This window comes from Talpa occidentalis, unplaced genomic scaffold, assembly GCF_014898055.3.
Source record: "Talpa occidentalis isolate TD23 unplaced genomic scaffold, MPIMG_talOcc4v2.1 talOcc4.2, whole genome shotgun sequence".
NCBI lineage: Eukaryota > Metazoa > Chordata > Mammalia > Eulipotyphla > Talpidae > Talpa > Talpa occidentalis.
Genome location: NW_023602073.1, coordinates 115,775,999 through 115,791,134, shown reverse-complemented (window position 1 = coordinate 115,791,134; position 15,136 = coordinate 115,775,999). Strand labels below are relative to the sequence as shown.

Genomic DNA, 15,136 nt, shown 5'->3' with positions numbered 1-15,136 from the left:
CAGCTATTCACTACTCTGGAAGGCACAAACTAAGAGTGAGGATATTATGTCCATTGAGAACAATGCTGCAATAAACATACAGTGCATAAATAGCTTCAAAGTCCTTTTTTCATTTCCTTTGGTTATATATACCCATAAGTAGAATTGATGGCTCATATGATAGATCCCTTCAAGATGTTTTCCATAGTTAGATCAATTTACATTTCCACCAGTGATGTATAAGGTTCCCTTTTCAGCACTGCCTCACCAGCACCTGTGTTGTCTTGTGTCTTTTTTTTTTAAGATTTATTTAATTATGCATATATGAACTGGGGCACAGGCCAGAGGCGTGGGGGGGTGGGAGGTGAGAGGATTAACCAGAGACAGGGTGGTGAAAAGAACAGGCAGATTGACCAAAGAACAATGCTGAGGGGAGCAGCAGGCAAAACAGGAGAGGTCTGCTGCGCCATGTGGGTAGCTCCCTGGCTGGGATCGAACTCGAGCTCCCTTGCTGCGGATAGCTTCATAGGTTGCGTCTTAACCCTTGCACCACCAGGGAGGCCGTCTTGTCTTCTTGATGATGCCATTCTAACAACCTATATGTCATCAACAGAAGGAAAGATTACTCAATCATGAGAAAAAAGAATATATGACACCATGGATGATCCTTGAGTACATTATGCTAAGTCAGAGAAAGAAAAAACGCTGGCGCTAATAAGTGGAATCTTAGGTGAAATAAATACAAAATTCACAAGACGGAAAAAAAACTATTTAATTCATTTTGTTCTAAAGATACTTTACCATATTTAAATATATTACTTTAAAAATAAGCTAATGTATCATCTCACCCTAAATGAATGAAACAAATGAGCAAAAGAAAGCTTGATTTAGCACTTGCTTGAACTTTTTATCTCTATTAGAATATATGCCAGGGGTTTTGGATCTGAGATCAAGCTTGCTTGATAGGCTCAAAGAGCAGTTTTTCCTTTTGATCATTTCAGACAATTCATTCTTTTGAATGAGAAAGAGTAGAAGAGGAATGTCAAATGAGGTTAAGTAAAGGTAGAATCTGTCACATAAAGCAAGTTTAACTTCCAGCAACAGCATTCATGCAGGACAAACGGAAGCATTATTCTTCTGAAAACATTTTTCTTTTAAACAGTGTGTAATGACATCCTCCCTAGAGACGTTTTCCATGAAAGAAAAAAAAAACTTCAGAAGTCGTTTTTTAGATTCCCAGCATTATGAGTGAAGCATTGCTAAAAGTCAAACCTCTTGTTTTCTTTGTTAGAAGTTTCAAAATTAGAACTGCAAAAAGGTGCTCATAGAACTCTGTGTTTTTGTTTTTAGTTATATACTGGGACAGCTATGAAAAAAAGGACAAGATGAAAAGATTTCCATTACTAATTCATATCTACAAATTAGTGAGTGTGTCCTTACTGTGAAATCTGAGCCAAACATATTTTTTGTTTTTGAGAAATACATAAGAGTCAAATGTGCTGAATTAAGACAATTTACTCTTAATTTCCTTTTAAGTATATCATTTTCTTGTGCTGAAGTATAGAATAAGCAAAGTTTCCAGTATTCTTGGTTGCTATTATTTCCTGAGAATTTGATTGGAAATAGCTGAAAATTTTAAGTCTTAATGTTTGGTGTGACTTAAATATCAGAAATGGCTTTTGTTAAAATATGTTTAAACAATCAAAAGGTAAATAAGCAGAGAAAACAGTAATAAGGTAAAAAAGCAGCTTTTAAAGCACTGATTTATAAATTTGATGAACACATGTCCTAACAAACATTTCCTTCAAAGATTTTGAAATTGCTACATACATGTTGAATGTAATGGAACAAAGAAGACACTACAGAAAAATAATAATTATGATGTTTATTTAGCAAAATAAACTTGAAAGTTTTCTATTAAAAGACATAAGAGTCATATTCAAATTTCAGCATCCCAATCTTCTTTGGTATTGAAATCAGGGTTAGAAATATAAAATATTTTATTTCAAAGTTTAATTATTAGGGCTACAACTTTCCATATAAAGCATGGAAAATTAAGTTACCTGTAACTGTCTTATTTATTAAAAAACCAACAGATGTGTGTCCAGAGACCAACATCAAGGGAATATTCATTCCTAGTAGATGTTTTCAACTGAAAATATATTTAATATTTTTAACGATCTTCCACCATCGTTTTACCATGTTATCTGAATAACAATCCAATATGCAAAATCCCACTAACACCTAATACCAAGGAAATTGAAGGACTTAGCAACAATTATTTTTCAACATGACTAAACAATTAAAAAATTTTCTGTATTTCTCGGAATTGTGTGTTTCGGTCTTTCCATAAGATAGTATCTGGAAATTGCTAATAATATTAATAAAAAACCCAGTTCTATGTATGTTTTGTTTCTTTTAAGGAAAAATATTACTTAACAAAGATTTTGTGTTTCTTCTAAAAGCAGTATTATCAGAACTGCTAAATTAGCCAAGTCAAACACCTTCAGAAACACCATGCAACAACCAAGCTTCTCTTATTCCTTTGATAAATTTTTTCCTAGTTCCAATTCTGGTTTCTCTATGTCCCTGTTTACTTGCGTGAAAATGCCTTCCATTTAATTTAATAAAATGTATCTGAGGAAAAAAAATCCAATAACAAACTAGGGTGATAAATTTTCCTTTTTTGGTGTAGACTCTTGTGACCACAATGATGAAGCAATTTATAGCTTCAGTGTTAACACTGTGATTGGGAACAAGATGAGTACAACCATAATAAAATAAAGCTGTCTATTAGGAGGACTGCATAAAGACATCTTTGACCATGTAGGCTCTGGGCCCTCTGGAAATAAGTCAGATGCACTGCCAACATGACAAAGAAAATAGCGATGTTCAGAATCAGAAACAGTCTGGTATAGGAGGCAGATAGTGAAGGGGCTTGGCTGTGAGTGGTTGTCCCCATCCGCCCCTGTCTAAAGCGGCTCTTCATCAAGCCATCATTTTTGTGTTTCTCATATGTTACATCTGCAAAATCTAAAAGGTCTTTCATTTCTTCATCTTCATCTATGGGCTGTTCTTTTTGTGCCAAAATCTGAGCTTTCTGCCGAATCTTTTTTTCATTGACTTCAATCTGTGCAAAAATATCAGGGACGGCATCCACAAATTTATAGCGTTTACCTCCCCTTCGGTTTTTCTTTGACTTGCTTTGCTGCTGCTGTTGCTGCTGCTGTGATATGGCAAAAATCCTGTCAATGGCCTCCTCAGTCTGCCTTTTATCTGAGAATCGCAGTAGGCGCTCAGCAGTCTTCCTAAAGCTAGCTGTGTTCCGGACTCGGGAGAGGATCTGCTTCTCCAGCAGCTGGAAAACTGGTTTAAAATGATGCAGGTTCTGTTCCACGATGGCAGCATAGTCCTTCACCTCAGCGACAGTGGTGCTCCTGATGGCTGAACTCCGGTCAAACAGAATTTTCTGACGATCTGCAATGACCTGTGCAAAGGCAGACTGTCCTGTGGTCTCACCTGTCCAAAGGTAAGTGGCATAGGCATGTTCACTGGTGGCTATGAACACATCCAGCTGCTGAGAGTCCCCATGAATGCTGAAGCTCTGAACATCTACAGATGGTCCTATGAAGAGGTAAGCTGCCCTGGTGACAGGACTTCGGAGGTGCATGGTGACATTCACATAATTTGTCCCGTTGTAGGGATAGCCCCGAGGATATGTCACTGAAGCAAAGGTGGCTTTCTCACTGTAGCCAGTATCATCCATCCAATACATTTTATACAGACCATCTCGCTGTCTGATGAAAGCTCCATGGACCCCATCTACCACTGTCTCCTCAAAAGGAACATCCACATTGTGAAAGAAGCTTGCTGCTGTCTCCAAAGGGCTGTCTTCTCCGAGGTGGATCTGATCCACAAGGAGGAGAAGCTGTGGATGCAGGAGGATCAGATTCCTTTGCACGTTCTTCAGCTTGAGCTGGGGATTATAGGCTCCCACACCTTCTCCTCGAATGAAAACCACACCATTTTTCTCCACTGCTGCAACTACTCTCCCTTGACAGTTAGCTGCCAGGTCATGCTTGTATTTAGACCATTTTGATGAGCAATCTTCTGTGACCTGACCCTCCCAGGGAGAAAAGCAGCTCTTTGACACAGCTGGGGAAAACATCAGAACATTGTTAAAGAAGGTGTATTTCGGCCCATAGAGAGCCTCAGTTATAAAAGGCACACCATTGGGAGCAAAAGTAAATGAGTTTTGATCAGGATGCTCATGCCCCGCATTAAAATTTCTCCATCCCTTGATCCAATCTTTGTATTTGTTTCTGTGGACAATGTCATATATTGCACGTCCCCCAAGTTTCCCTGACTTAAAGGAAAGGAAAGATCTATTGATTTCTGCAGGTAGTGCACTTCCGTAGGTCACAACACCCCAGTCTTCGAAATAATGCAAGGTAGGGGTGCCAAAGTCTGAAGGAGGAACAGATTTCAAGCTGGCATCATACCTGAAAAAAATCAATTTTTAAAAGTTAAGAAGTTTTCTGATGGAATGAAAATAACATATCAGGATTGTGATGTCACATGACAATATGGCTGGAATTACAAAATAATATGGCTGCCCAGAGAAGTGGCAGTGTGGATTGTTTTAGGGACATTTCTGAAAACACTCACGATGATCAACATGCAGAAGGGGACACCCTGGTGAGTGAGAGAGGAGTATGTTTATACCTTGGGGTCTTTGGGTTTGAGCCTGAAATGACTGCTGTTGCTAATCACTACATGTGCCTTCTTCACTTAATGTTCTCAATGCTTTGACACAATGTCTGGGGCTCACAGAATTAATAAGCACTTCACCTAAACTTCTAAGTGAGGGGCTTCTGTTCTAGGGAACCCCATGTGAGGACCTAGATTCTAACAGTCAAAATGTAATGAAGTACACTGGTCTGTAAGACCAGATATTATTAAAATGTGATTGTCTACTTCTTACCCTCTAAAAATATAACTAAAATACAAATTCACATATTAGATAACACTTATTGCCAATACTGTATCTAAGAATACAAATGGATGAAATTCAGGAAACAATCTAATACTGGAGAATTTACAGTTGTGGGTTCCAAAGCCTACCCCAGATCCGAAAATGTCATTTTGTTTAAATTTGAGTTGATGCCATGTACTTTGGGCAATAAATGACTTTTCATTTTCATGTATGACATGTTTTTAATCAAAGTAATACAATAATTAATTTTAAACTTACACTATAATTTAAAACCCTTTTTGAGTCAGAAACGTGCCAAAAATAATAATGACTGTTTTTGATTATTTGGGATAACAGCATTGACATGTTCATGTGATTTCCTGCACACGGGAAGAAAGTGCAGACCCATGTTGCTAGCACTTAGATGCTTTTTTCGAAAAATAAATCACCTATAGTACAGTTAATCCCACTGATGTTTGATTTTGGCTGTTTCATTTGTTTCTAAAGTCTCAGTTTCAGGATATCAGAAATTGTGTCTCAACTTAAGTCTAGTATCATGTTGACTTAATTACTGTGATTTAACAAGTCCAAATACAAGCTGAATTGGCCAACCATTTCTGCTCTTGGTCAGCTTATATATTTCTATAAACACAGATTTTTGAACCAAGTTAGATATAGAACTTTATAGAACTCTCTTGGTTGCTTACTTATGAGTAAGAAAAAACACTATTAAATAATTACTTCAAATTCCAAAAAGCGTCAAGAATGGTTGCATATTAACAGACTTAGTTCATTTGTGAAATTGGTTTTAAAATGCTGGGTAAATTATCGGCAGTTATCATCTTAATAATGTTGTTTACCTCTTAATTGTCTACATTTGAAAAAAATAATGAAGCGAAGCAATCAAACCACAGAGGCTTATTTTTGGAACTGAACGCAAATTTCAATAGCTTGAAAAGACATCAGGAATTAATGATTAACTAGTTCCCTATAATTTTATTTTAATTTATTGAATGCCAACAATAATTTGGCAGTACTTTAAAAAGGAAATGTTGGCTTCTCCTTCTGAGCTTAAAAGATGAAGGCCAAAAAAAAAAAAAAATTACACGGTTCTTTTATTATCAAAGTGAAACTATCAAATATTGTCAAACACTTAATTTTAAAAATTTATTAAGAGTTTTGTTATTAGAAGATTATAATGCTCTATTTACCAAAACAAAATATTCTACTACATTTATTTACTTATCTCTCTATTGAACGATGTGATTATCAGAACAACCCAATCTACATGTTGTGGTTTTCTTTTCATGCCTTAAAAAGTGATATAAATCAAAATATTCATATCTATAAAATAGTATGAGCCTAGAATACAAGAAAATAAAAAACTGCTAATAGTAATACAAGAAAATAAAAAACTGCTAATAGTAATTAGATCTTAAATACATAGAAATATTTCAAACACTGTGATATGCATTGAGTGGAAGCCATAAATACTCAGGAGCCATGGAAAAGGTTTTAAAAGGTGCTTTAGATTTAACAGACTGTATCCCTGCAGATGAATTCTCTATGGCCAGCTCTATGTGTCATACCAGAGAAATTCTGTGTGAAGAGTACACCAGCGCTGCCCTTTGGATGGTGTCCCTGGACCTTCCATAACACGGTTCCTCCTGATTTGGTCAGCCAGCCAGTTACCACTCCCATTACGCATGACAAATTTGTCCAGGAACACTAATTGGCTTTCTGGACCATAAAACCAGTTGTAATTTGAGTCTGCAATAGCCACAGTTCTTTGAAATCCTAGGAAAGAATTAAAATAAGTTTAAAACTGCATACTTCTATAAAAGATTAAACATTTACTATTCTGGTTGCAAATTAGAGTAAGTTATGTATCTTGGATAAAAATAACAAAACCATTATGCCTATGCTACACCCCTGACCAATTAACCAAAATCTTCACAAGGGATTCCACAGATTGTGAGCAAATTTTTTATGTGGCAACATGTCACTTGTAATGGAATGCCGCAACTGCAATACCTACATGTCTTGCTCACCTTCCTCACTTTCCATAGTCTATAGTTATAACTGCATAGATACCTGGGCTATCCTCTGGTGCAGGGTGAGCTCTTCAAGCTGAATGAGCATCACTTCTTCCACCAACTCATCCCACATTCTAGGCCAAGAGAACAGCACAGAGTGCTTCTATTTGGCATCCAATAAAAGGAAGTTCTAAGGTTTAAGGGGGAAACTGAGTTTCTATAGGAAGAAAACTTAACAATTCCCATAGAGGAGCCTGTCAGTAAACACTGCTGTATGTTAAATAAGAAAGAAAAGGTAAAGATCACACCGGATAAGGTCAGAAAAACAAAAGCAGGAAAGACTGGATATGTTCCAGGCATTCTTGAAAAAAGGAATGGAAGAGAACTCCAGGTCAGACAGGAATAACTTTTTTTTTTTTTACATGGTGATACATTTTATTGCACAGGATCAAACAATGCAATAGGTCTACTTCCAGAAGGCTTAGGTATTGGAAAGCAGTTACAGGTTTTTGCCAAATTCTAATCTTTGCTTGAAAGCTCATTTTTCCATTGGGCAACAAATATGGTTAGCTGTTTTCCTGAAAGTGACAGTTCACAACACCCATTTTTTGATAGAATGTTTACCAAACACCCAGACTTGGTTTGACTGACAGTCATTCAAATAAAAATTGCATTTCAAGCAAAAAGTGGCTAGTTCAGTTCATACTCACACAATTGCACCAAAGATTTTCAGGAGAAAACCATAGTGCTTCTGTGTGAGACAGAAGTCTCTTGTGCACACCTTCTGTTCTAGACAGGCTACTAAAAAGACATGCACTCAAAGGTTGAGATTTAAGGACAGGAATAACTATTGCTAGCATAGCATTTGTAGAAAAAAGAGAAATGTTGAGAACAGACTAACCTAAAACAATCCCTTCTAAAATGCTACCATGACCATATTTACATAATTTAAAGCTAATTTTTTTGCTTCCACCAGTTTAATATATGCTCTTTCAAGTAAATCTTATTTTAAAAAGTGATATTTTGAATCTTCTACTAATCTACGAATACCTTGAAAGTAGATATGTTTTATTACTCTGACTCCCCTAATATAATGTCTAGCATACAGATATTCAATAAAGGTTTGTGAAATTAATTACACTAATTTATAAACCCTCTTCTTAAAGGTGCTCTTACCGCCTTCCAGTTTAACAAGCAACCACATACAGAGCTCACAGGAGACCCAAGTCTTGACAGGGCTGGCTATTAGACTGCAGATCAAATTACAAAGCACTGAGGCCTCTTAAAGGTCCCTTGCTTCACATAGCCATTGTTTACCAAGATAAACTACAAAAACATACTTCTACTTTTCTAAGAACAGCAATTAAAAAAAGATGGTTTCGAATATAAGTCTAACCTAAATCTTAATCTTTTGCTCTGCAGTACTTTTTGATAACTAAAACAATGATGGAAATTAAATCCAATCAATGTGCATACAACCAGTGCCAAAAACAACTAGATTCTTTATTGTAGGTCTAGAATCATCTAAACATTGTATTTAACTGGGTGGGTAGGGATTGGAGGGTAAGTCTTAATCCTGTTTACAGAAATAATAAGATTTGTTACAAGGTTCTCTTAAAAATGATTAAGTTCTTAAATCATCTATTTTTTTATAGCTAATTTTCTTAGAAGGCTCAGTTACACAGTAACAAGAAATTATAAATTGTACATATACACAATGGAACACTACTCAGTTACTAAAAAAAAGTGAAATCTTGCTATCTGCAACAATATGGGTAGAACTTGAGGGGATTATGCTAGTTCAAATAAATCAGGAGAAAGAAAAACTCCAGATGATTTTACTCATATATGGAAGATAAAGATACAAAGCAAATGAACAGACAAAACCAAAACCAAAACCAAAACCCTTGGATTCTGACCACGGAATTGTGGTTACCAAAGGGGAAGGGTCAGGGCTGGGAGCAAGAGGTAGAGGGAGTCCACCAGACGTGGGGGGAAGGTTATTTGAGCTTTTGATAGTAGGTGTGGTGTGATATCATACATTTGAAGAAGTGTGAATGTGTACTCCTAAAATATATACAGTAGTGCACAACAATGCTACCTCAATTATATAAAAAAGAACAATTACAGGTAAAAAAATTAGAAGCTTTGTAGCAATTTATTTCTTACATAGTTTCCGTATTTTATACCATTTACTTCAGCAATTGTTTTAAAATACTAAAGCTCCAACTTAAATATACAGTTGTAATCTTTCGTTTAAAATCACGTCTGACATACAGACCAATGGAATCGAATAGAAAATCCAGAAATAAACCCACAGATTTATGGTCAACTAATCTTTGACAAAGGAGCAAAGACTATGCATTGGAGCAAAGAAAGTTTGTTCAATAAATGGTGCTGGGAAAACTGGGTCGCTACATGCAAAAGAATGAAGCTTGACCACTACCTCACACCATACACAAAAATCAACTCAAAATGGATTAAAGAACTAGACATAAGACCTGAAACCATAAAATACATAGAAGGAAATATAGGCGAAACACTACGGGATTTGCACCTCAAAGACATCTTTACAGACACATCACCCAAAGCAGTGATAGTGAAGAGAAAGATAAACAGCTGGGACTACATCAAATTAAAGAGCTTCTGCACAGCAAAAGAGACAATAACAAAAACAAAGAGAAACCCCACCAACTGGGAGAACATTTTTGCACCCAACACTAATGATAAAGGACTGATCACAAAAATCTGCAAAGAGCTGATGAGACTCAGCAACAACAAAGAAAATAATCCAGTCAAAAAATGGGCAGAAGAGCTAAAAAGAAACTTCTCTGAAGAGGAAATGCAAATGGCCAACAGACATATGAAAAAATGTTCAACATCACTTGTCATCAGGGAAATGCAAATCAAAACTACCATGAGATACCATCTCACACCAGTGAGAATGGCACATATTAAAAAAACTAGCAACAACAAATGTTGGCGAGGATGTGGAGAAAAAGGAACTCTTGTGCACTGTTGGTGGGAGTGCAAACTGGTCCAACCACTATGGAGAGCTGTGTGGAGATTTCTGGACCTACTAAACATAGAGCTTCCATATGATCCAGCAATTCCACTCCTAGGTATTTACCCAAAGGACACAGAAACATCAATTCCAAAGAGCACCTGCACTCCTATGTTTATAGCAGCACTGTTTACAATAGCTAAGCTTTGGAAACAACCCAAATGCCCAAAAATAGATGACTGGATCAAGAAGATGTGTACATATATACCATGGAATATTACTCAGCATTCAAAAAAGATAAACACATGCAATTTGCAGCAACATGGATGGCACTGGAAGGGCTCATGCTCAGCGAAATAAGCCAAAAAGAAAAAGAAAAATACCGGATGGTCTCACTCATAGCAGGAATCTAGAAAACTTAAATAAGGGACCAGGAAAATGAATATAAGAAAGTGAAAATCAAAATCAACAAAAAACTATGAACCAGAGACACTTTTTGGGGGTGGGGGCGGGAGGGAAGGATTGGGGTCAGAATGGGGCGTTAGCAATTGTATGGGGGAATATAAAAATAAAATTTAATATTAAAAAAAAAAAATAAAATAAAAAAAAAAAAATAAAATAAAATCACGTCTGAATAGTATGGAAGAAAAATTGAAAGCTAAGGAAAAAAAGTAAGATTGATCAGGAATTGCATATAAAGGAAAATTAACATGTAATCATTTTATTGTTTAAATTAATGAAAATGGATTTTGTAAGTACCAAGTTTTACATACACAAAATAAATCGACATGGGGGCTAAAAATTATATTTGATCTGCTATACTTCAAGTTCTACAATACCTAAATCTTAAATCCTCACTTTAGCAATCAAAATGTTCTGGCTATTTACAGCTCTCAAACTGAATTCTTCTTTGACATTTAAAAAAAAGTCTTTAAGTATGACACAAACCCCAAATTTCTAAACCATTTTCATAATAATTATAATGGTACATGTTGTCCTACTTCCAGTTACTCACTATACCTGGCAGGACGGTCCTATACATAAATGCAAAGTGTTGCTTAAGCCATGGATGGCCGAAGTGGTTGATGTCAAAGTGCCTCTGAACGAGAAACATGTACTGGAAGAGAGATCTAGTGGTGTAGCTGCCATATGCAACTCCTTCATAGAGGGAGCCATCTGTCACCTCTCGAAGCAAGACCAGAGACTTCTCCATGATGGTCAGGACTTGCTTGGTCCATAAGTAGGCTTCTTGAAGATACCCTGAAGGATGAAAACAAACTACATCAACAAACTACAACAAATAATGGCCAAGCAAAACTCTCTGAGTTATCTGACTAGTTTATATTACCAATTTTTTTTCATAAATTTCATTTATTAGCATTATTAATAAAATCCTACTAATCCAGGTTTTTGAGGGGTCTTAACTATAGGTCCTTTGTTAATTAAGTGAAAACAAAGCTGTAAATAAGCACCAGTTATTTTATAAGCCTATATAAACTTAAACTGCATCATTTATGATTGCAAACTGCATATAATTTTGTTTGCAAGAAAAGATCTGTATAGAGATTTTTCTTCAATTCCCTAACAACATCCTATTTGAAAAATATTGACGTTTATAACTTTACAAAACTTTCAGTGATGTTTTTCAGGGTTTTGCAATAAGCTGCAAATACTATAGAATAAACAGTTTTCACACTGTTGTCAATAAAATCCAATTTTCCTGCATGAGCTTTTAGATTCCACAGAATTAAAAAGCAACTCAGTTGGGTGCAGAGACCACTGGAGTGGCACCCTAGGGGCAAGAATCTCAGCCGGGAGTCTAGAATCTGCCTAAAATAAGCTACAGGATTTTGTGTAAGCACTTCTTCAATTGGCATATTTTTCAGTCTTCCCAATTGAAAATTAAAGGTCTAATTTTTTTTATAAAATCCTTTCAATTCAGAAGTACTAGCTTTCTATAATTCTTGTGAGACTAGCATTTAGGCAGTACAACTCCCCATGTTTCTGTAACAGTTATAATTTACACAGCAATGAACATAATCTTACTTAATCCTTTTAACAACTCAATTACGCATTATTACTCCAACATTACAGAAAGGTTAACGTGTTCACGACCTCTGGCACATGAATGAAAATGAATTAACTTTGATCTGAACCTCTGAATCTGAACTTTAGATTTAAAGTTTGTTTTGTTTACTTATATTTAAAACACACCTGAGAACAAAATTAAGTTTACTGCTTCTAATGTTGGGTGGAATTTTATACTTGACTCCCACAGATTTGTGTTTGATAAACAGTGCTGACCATATTACCATGGCTATGAAGGGTCCTGGGAGTAGGGGGGAAGAAAGAGGGGGTGGGGCTCAGAGGCCCAGGTCCCATTGGCTCCCAGCCTAAACCCCATGTTCCAAACTAACCAAAAACCAGGCTCTTGTCTCATGGAGCAGCACTGTCCTCAGGCTCGGCTGTGCAGAGGTGACTGCTTACTGTCCCCTGGTTCCGTTTCCCTACTGACTGACATACTCTGTAACTTCAGCTTTGTTAATGTGAGGTACCAGGGCTTTAACTGATGCTCTGCCTTTTGTTTTCCAACATTCATATACCCTGTCTGGAATGTTCTTCATTGTTTTCACTTACTCAAATCCTACCAATCCTTCAAAGTTCCATGATCTTCTCAAACTCACTTAAAGAGTGCTGCTCTCTGAATTCAAATTCACTACATTTGATATTTAACCATCAACTCATAAGTGCCTCTTACTTCATTCCCTGGTGCTACTGTTAACTGTTGTATAATCACTTAAACATTTCACATCTGTCTTCTTTACAACTGATTTATAAACTACTTACATGTGATCCTCAGGTCCCTGGGCACCAAACCTTAGAAAAGCTTATTAACACAGAGAGAAAATTCTAATTTTCTCACTTTTGAGATTTATGTGAGTCCAATGCTAGCCACAGGCACTTTTTAACCTACACATGTCAGTATCTACCAAGTGGGTCTGGAGAACATGGAATTACTGAAACAGCCTGGCCAAGGGAGCTCCTGAAACCACAGTGAGTATGCCAAGAAAGCTGCACTGTAAGTCTGCTTATTAACTATGATGAACAGAACCAGGGAGCTCACACTTTCTTACATGTGTGTGCACTGCTTATGTAGGGGCCCTAGAAGAGTATATCCCAGAACAGCCCATAACTTTAATGAGAAAATAAATACAGTGAATACTCCTGCAAGAGGAGACAACACCTTTTGATCCATTCTGAACCAGTATTTTAGGTGCCTGCTTATTATCTGTAACAATTTTATCTACCACAAAGAATGAAGACATAAGCTCTATTTCTTCCATTACAGAACTAAAATTTTAAGAAATGAAACTCTACTAGATTAAAATCCAAGTCCCCAGGTTAAAATCTAGCTCACTCTATGGTTCTCTCTACCATTTCACGACCCCTGAGTTTTCTAAATGGTTTAAGAGTGGGTTTTCATATGGTTTGCATTTTGACTTTTTAAATGTTTTGGTTTTGTGAGAGTAGAGGGAAAAGAGAGCTAGGATGAAAATTCATCCTCTTAATTAAGCTTTCCTTAAATGACTGTAAATTAAATCTCTGTTCCAAGAAAGGTCGTAAAATATAGTAGAAAGAGAATGAACAATTCTGGCCAAACTTTATTTACTTTATATGTCTGATGTGAGAAGAATTAATAAAACATGGACATGGGCCTTCCTGGTTGCACAGGCGGTTGAACGCTGCGCTGTGAAGCTATTCTACAGCCTCTGCAGCACAGGTTTGATCCCAGCCAGCCAGCAAGAATCCCACATGGCGCGGCAGACCTCTCCTGTCTCACCCGCTGCTCCCCTCAGCAGTGCGTTTCGTCAGTCTGCCTGTTCTGTTACCCGCTCTGTCTCTGGTGAATCCTCTCACCCTCCCATGCATCTGGCCTGTACCCCAGCACTTGTATAAATAAAAAATAAAATTTTAAAAAATAAAACATAGACATGTTATATGCTCAATTAATTATTGTTAGTTTCTTTTCCTCAAGGGCCTAATTTAAAGGAATGATTGACTGATGTGAGAAGGGAGAAAGCTAGACTTAGATGAAATCTGACACTGGATAATCAACAAAATATTTACAAACTTTTATGGAGAATATAATCAAAGGTCAAATTCTTTTAGATCTGAGTATGTTTCTAATATTGTAATAATTCACTGACTGTAGGTCTTCTTTTCTTAAATACAATCTTATTCAGCTATTTTTATACTTCCATAGGTCTGGTATTAGTCTGAATTGCAAGAACAAAGAAAATGCAATGTCAGCAATCCCACATACATGAAGGGAAAGTAGCAGTATGATACTCCAAAGTCACTTCAAATTTGATCTAAATAAAATGGATCCCATATTTCAAATCTTTAGCAGTAAAAGGAAAATAGTATAATGATTCACATTATGTGCAAGAACGTTTTCTTTTAAAATTATAAACCACCTGTTTAGCAATTTAAAACTCCATTTTTACAGGCTGATTGTTTTCAGTGTCATAATTCTCTAGAAAGATAATTACTACTCATTGACCTGTGCTGTAAGGATATGACTTATGCCAACTAAAAGTCATACTAAAATAACTTGCAAGTTAACATAACTAGCAGCAAAGAGGGAAAAGATGTCTCTCAATTCTCTAAGAGATGCCCTACTTAGTCTTATCTCATGGGCTCAAGTATGAGCATGTACTGAGACTAGTTATAAAAATGCTTTGCTCACAACCTGGCAACCATGACTGATGTTAGCTTGGGCATCCCTTCAGCAGTGTTCACATGTACCTTGATTCATCAGAACTATGCTTCCTGTGAGCAAAGCCATGCAGTTAGTGGGTTGATGATTGTGTAGGTATTGAAATCCCCATCCTCTCCGGTATGAAGTTTCATACATATATCCTGAGGCGTTGGCAATCACTTCAAGAAACTTCTCCTGTTGTGTCTTGCTCAGATAGTTGTATAAGAAGTCATAGGCAGTGGCAAATCCAACCAGAGAGTGAGCAAGAGGGACTTCATCCCATGGAGCATCTTTCACCAACCTGTAAGGGAAAATAAACCATGCAAATGAGTGTAACCACGCTCACAGCTTTCAACACATTTTTAAAAAAATGTCTATTC

At 36.5% G+C, this 15,136-nt stretch overlaps 1 protein-coding gene across 4 annotated transcripts in view; it reads right to left on the bottom strand.

Annotated features, from left to right (window-relative positions):
• Window positions 1–1,845: 1,845 nt before the first annotated feature.
• LOC119252807 (dermatan-sulfate epimerase) overlaps window positions 1,846–15,136 on the bottom strand; it is a 116,516-nt gene continuing 103,225 nt past the window's right edge. For all 4 annotated transcript variants that reach the window (XM_037520269.2, XM_037520272.2, XM_037520268.1 and 1 more), the window contains 4 exons: window positions 14,804–15,057; window positions 11,015–11,254; window positions 6,544–6,751; window positions 1,846–4,481 (listed from right to left, as the gene is read on the bottom strand). In XM_037520269.2, the coding sequence (XP_037376166.1) occupies window positions 2,717–4,481; window positions 6,544–6,751; window positions 11,015–11,254; window positions 14,804–15,057 (2,467 nt within the window). In that variant the 3' untranslated portion in view covers window positions 1,846–2,716. The remainder of the gene's footprint in view (window positions 4,482–6,543; window positions 6,752–11,014; window positions 11,255–14,803; window positions 15,058–15,136) is intronic.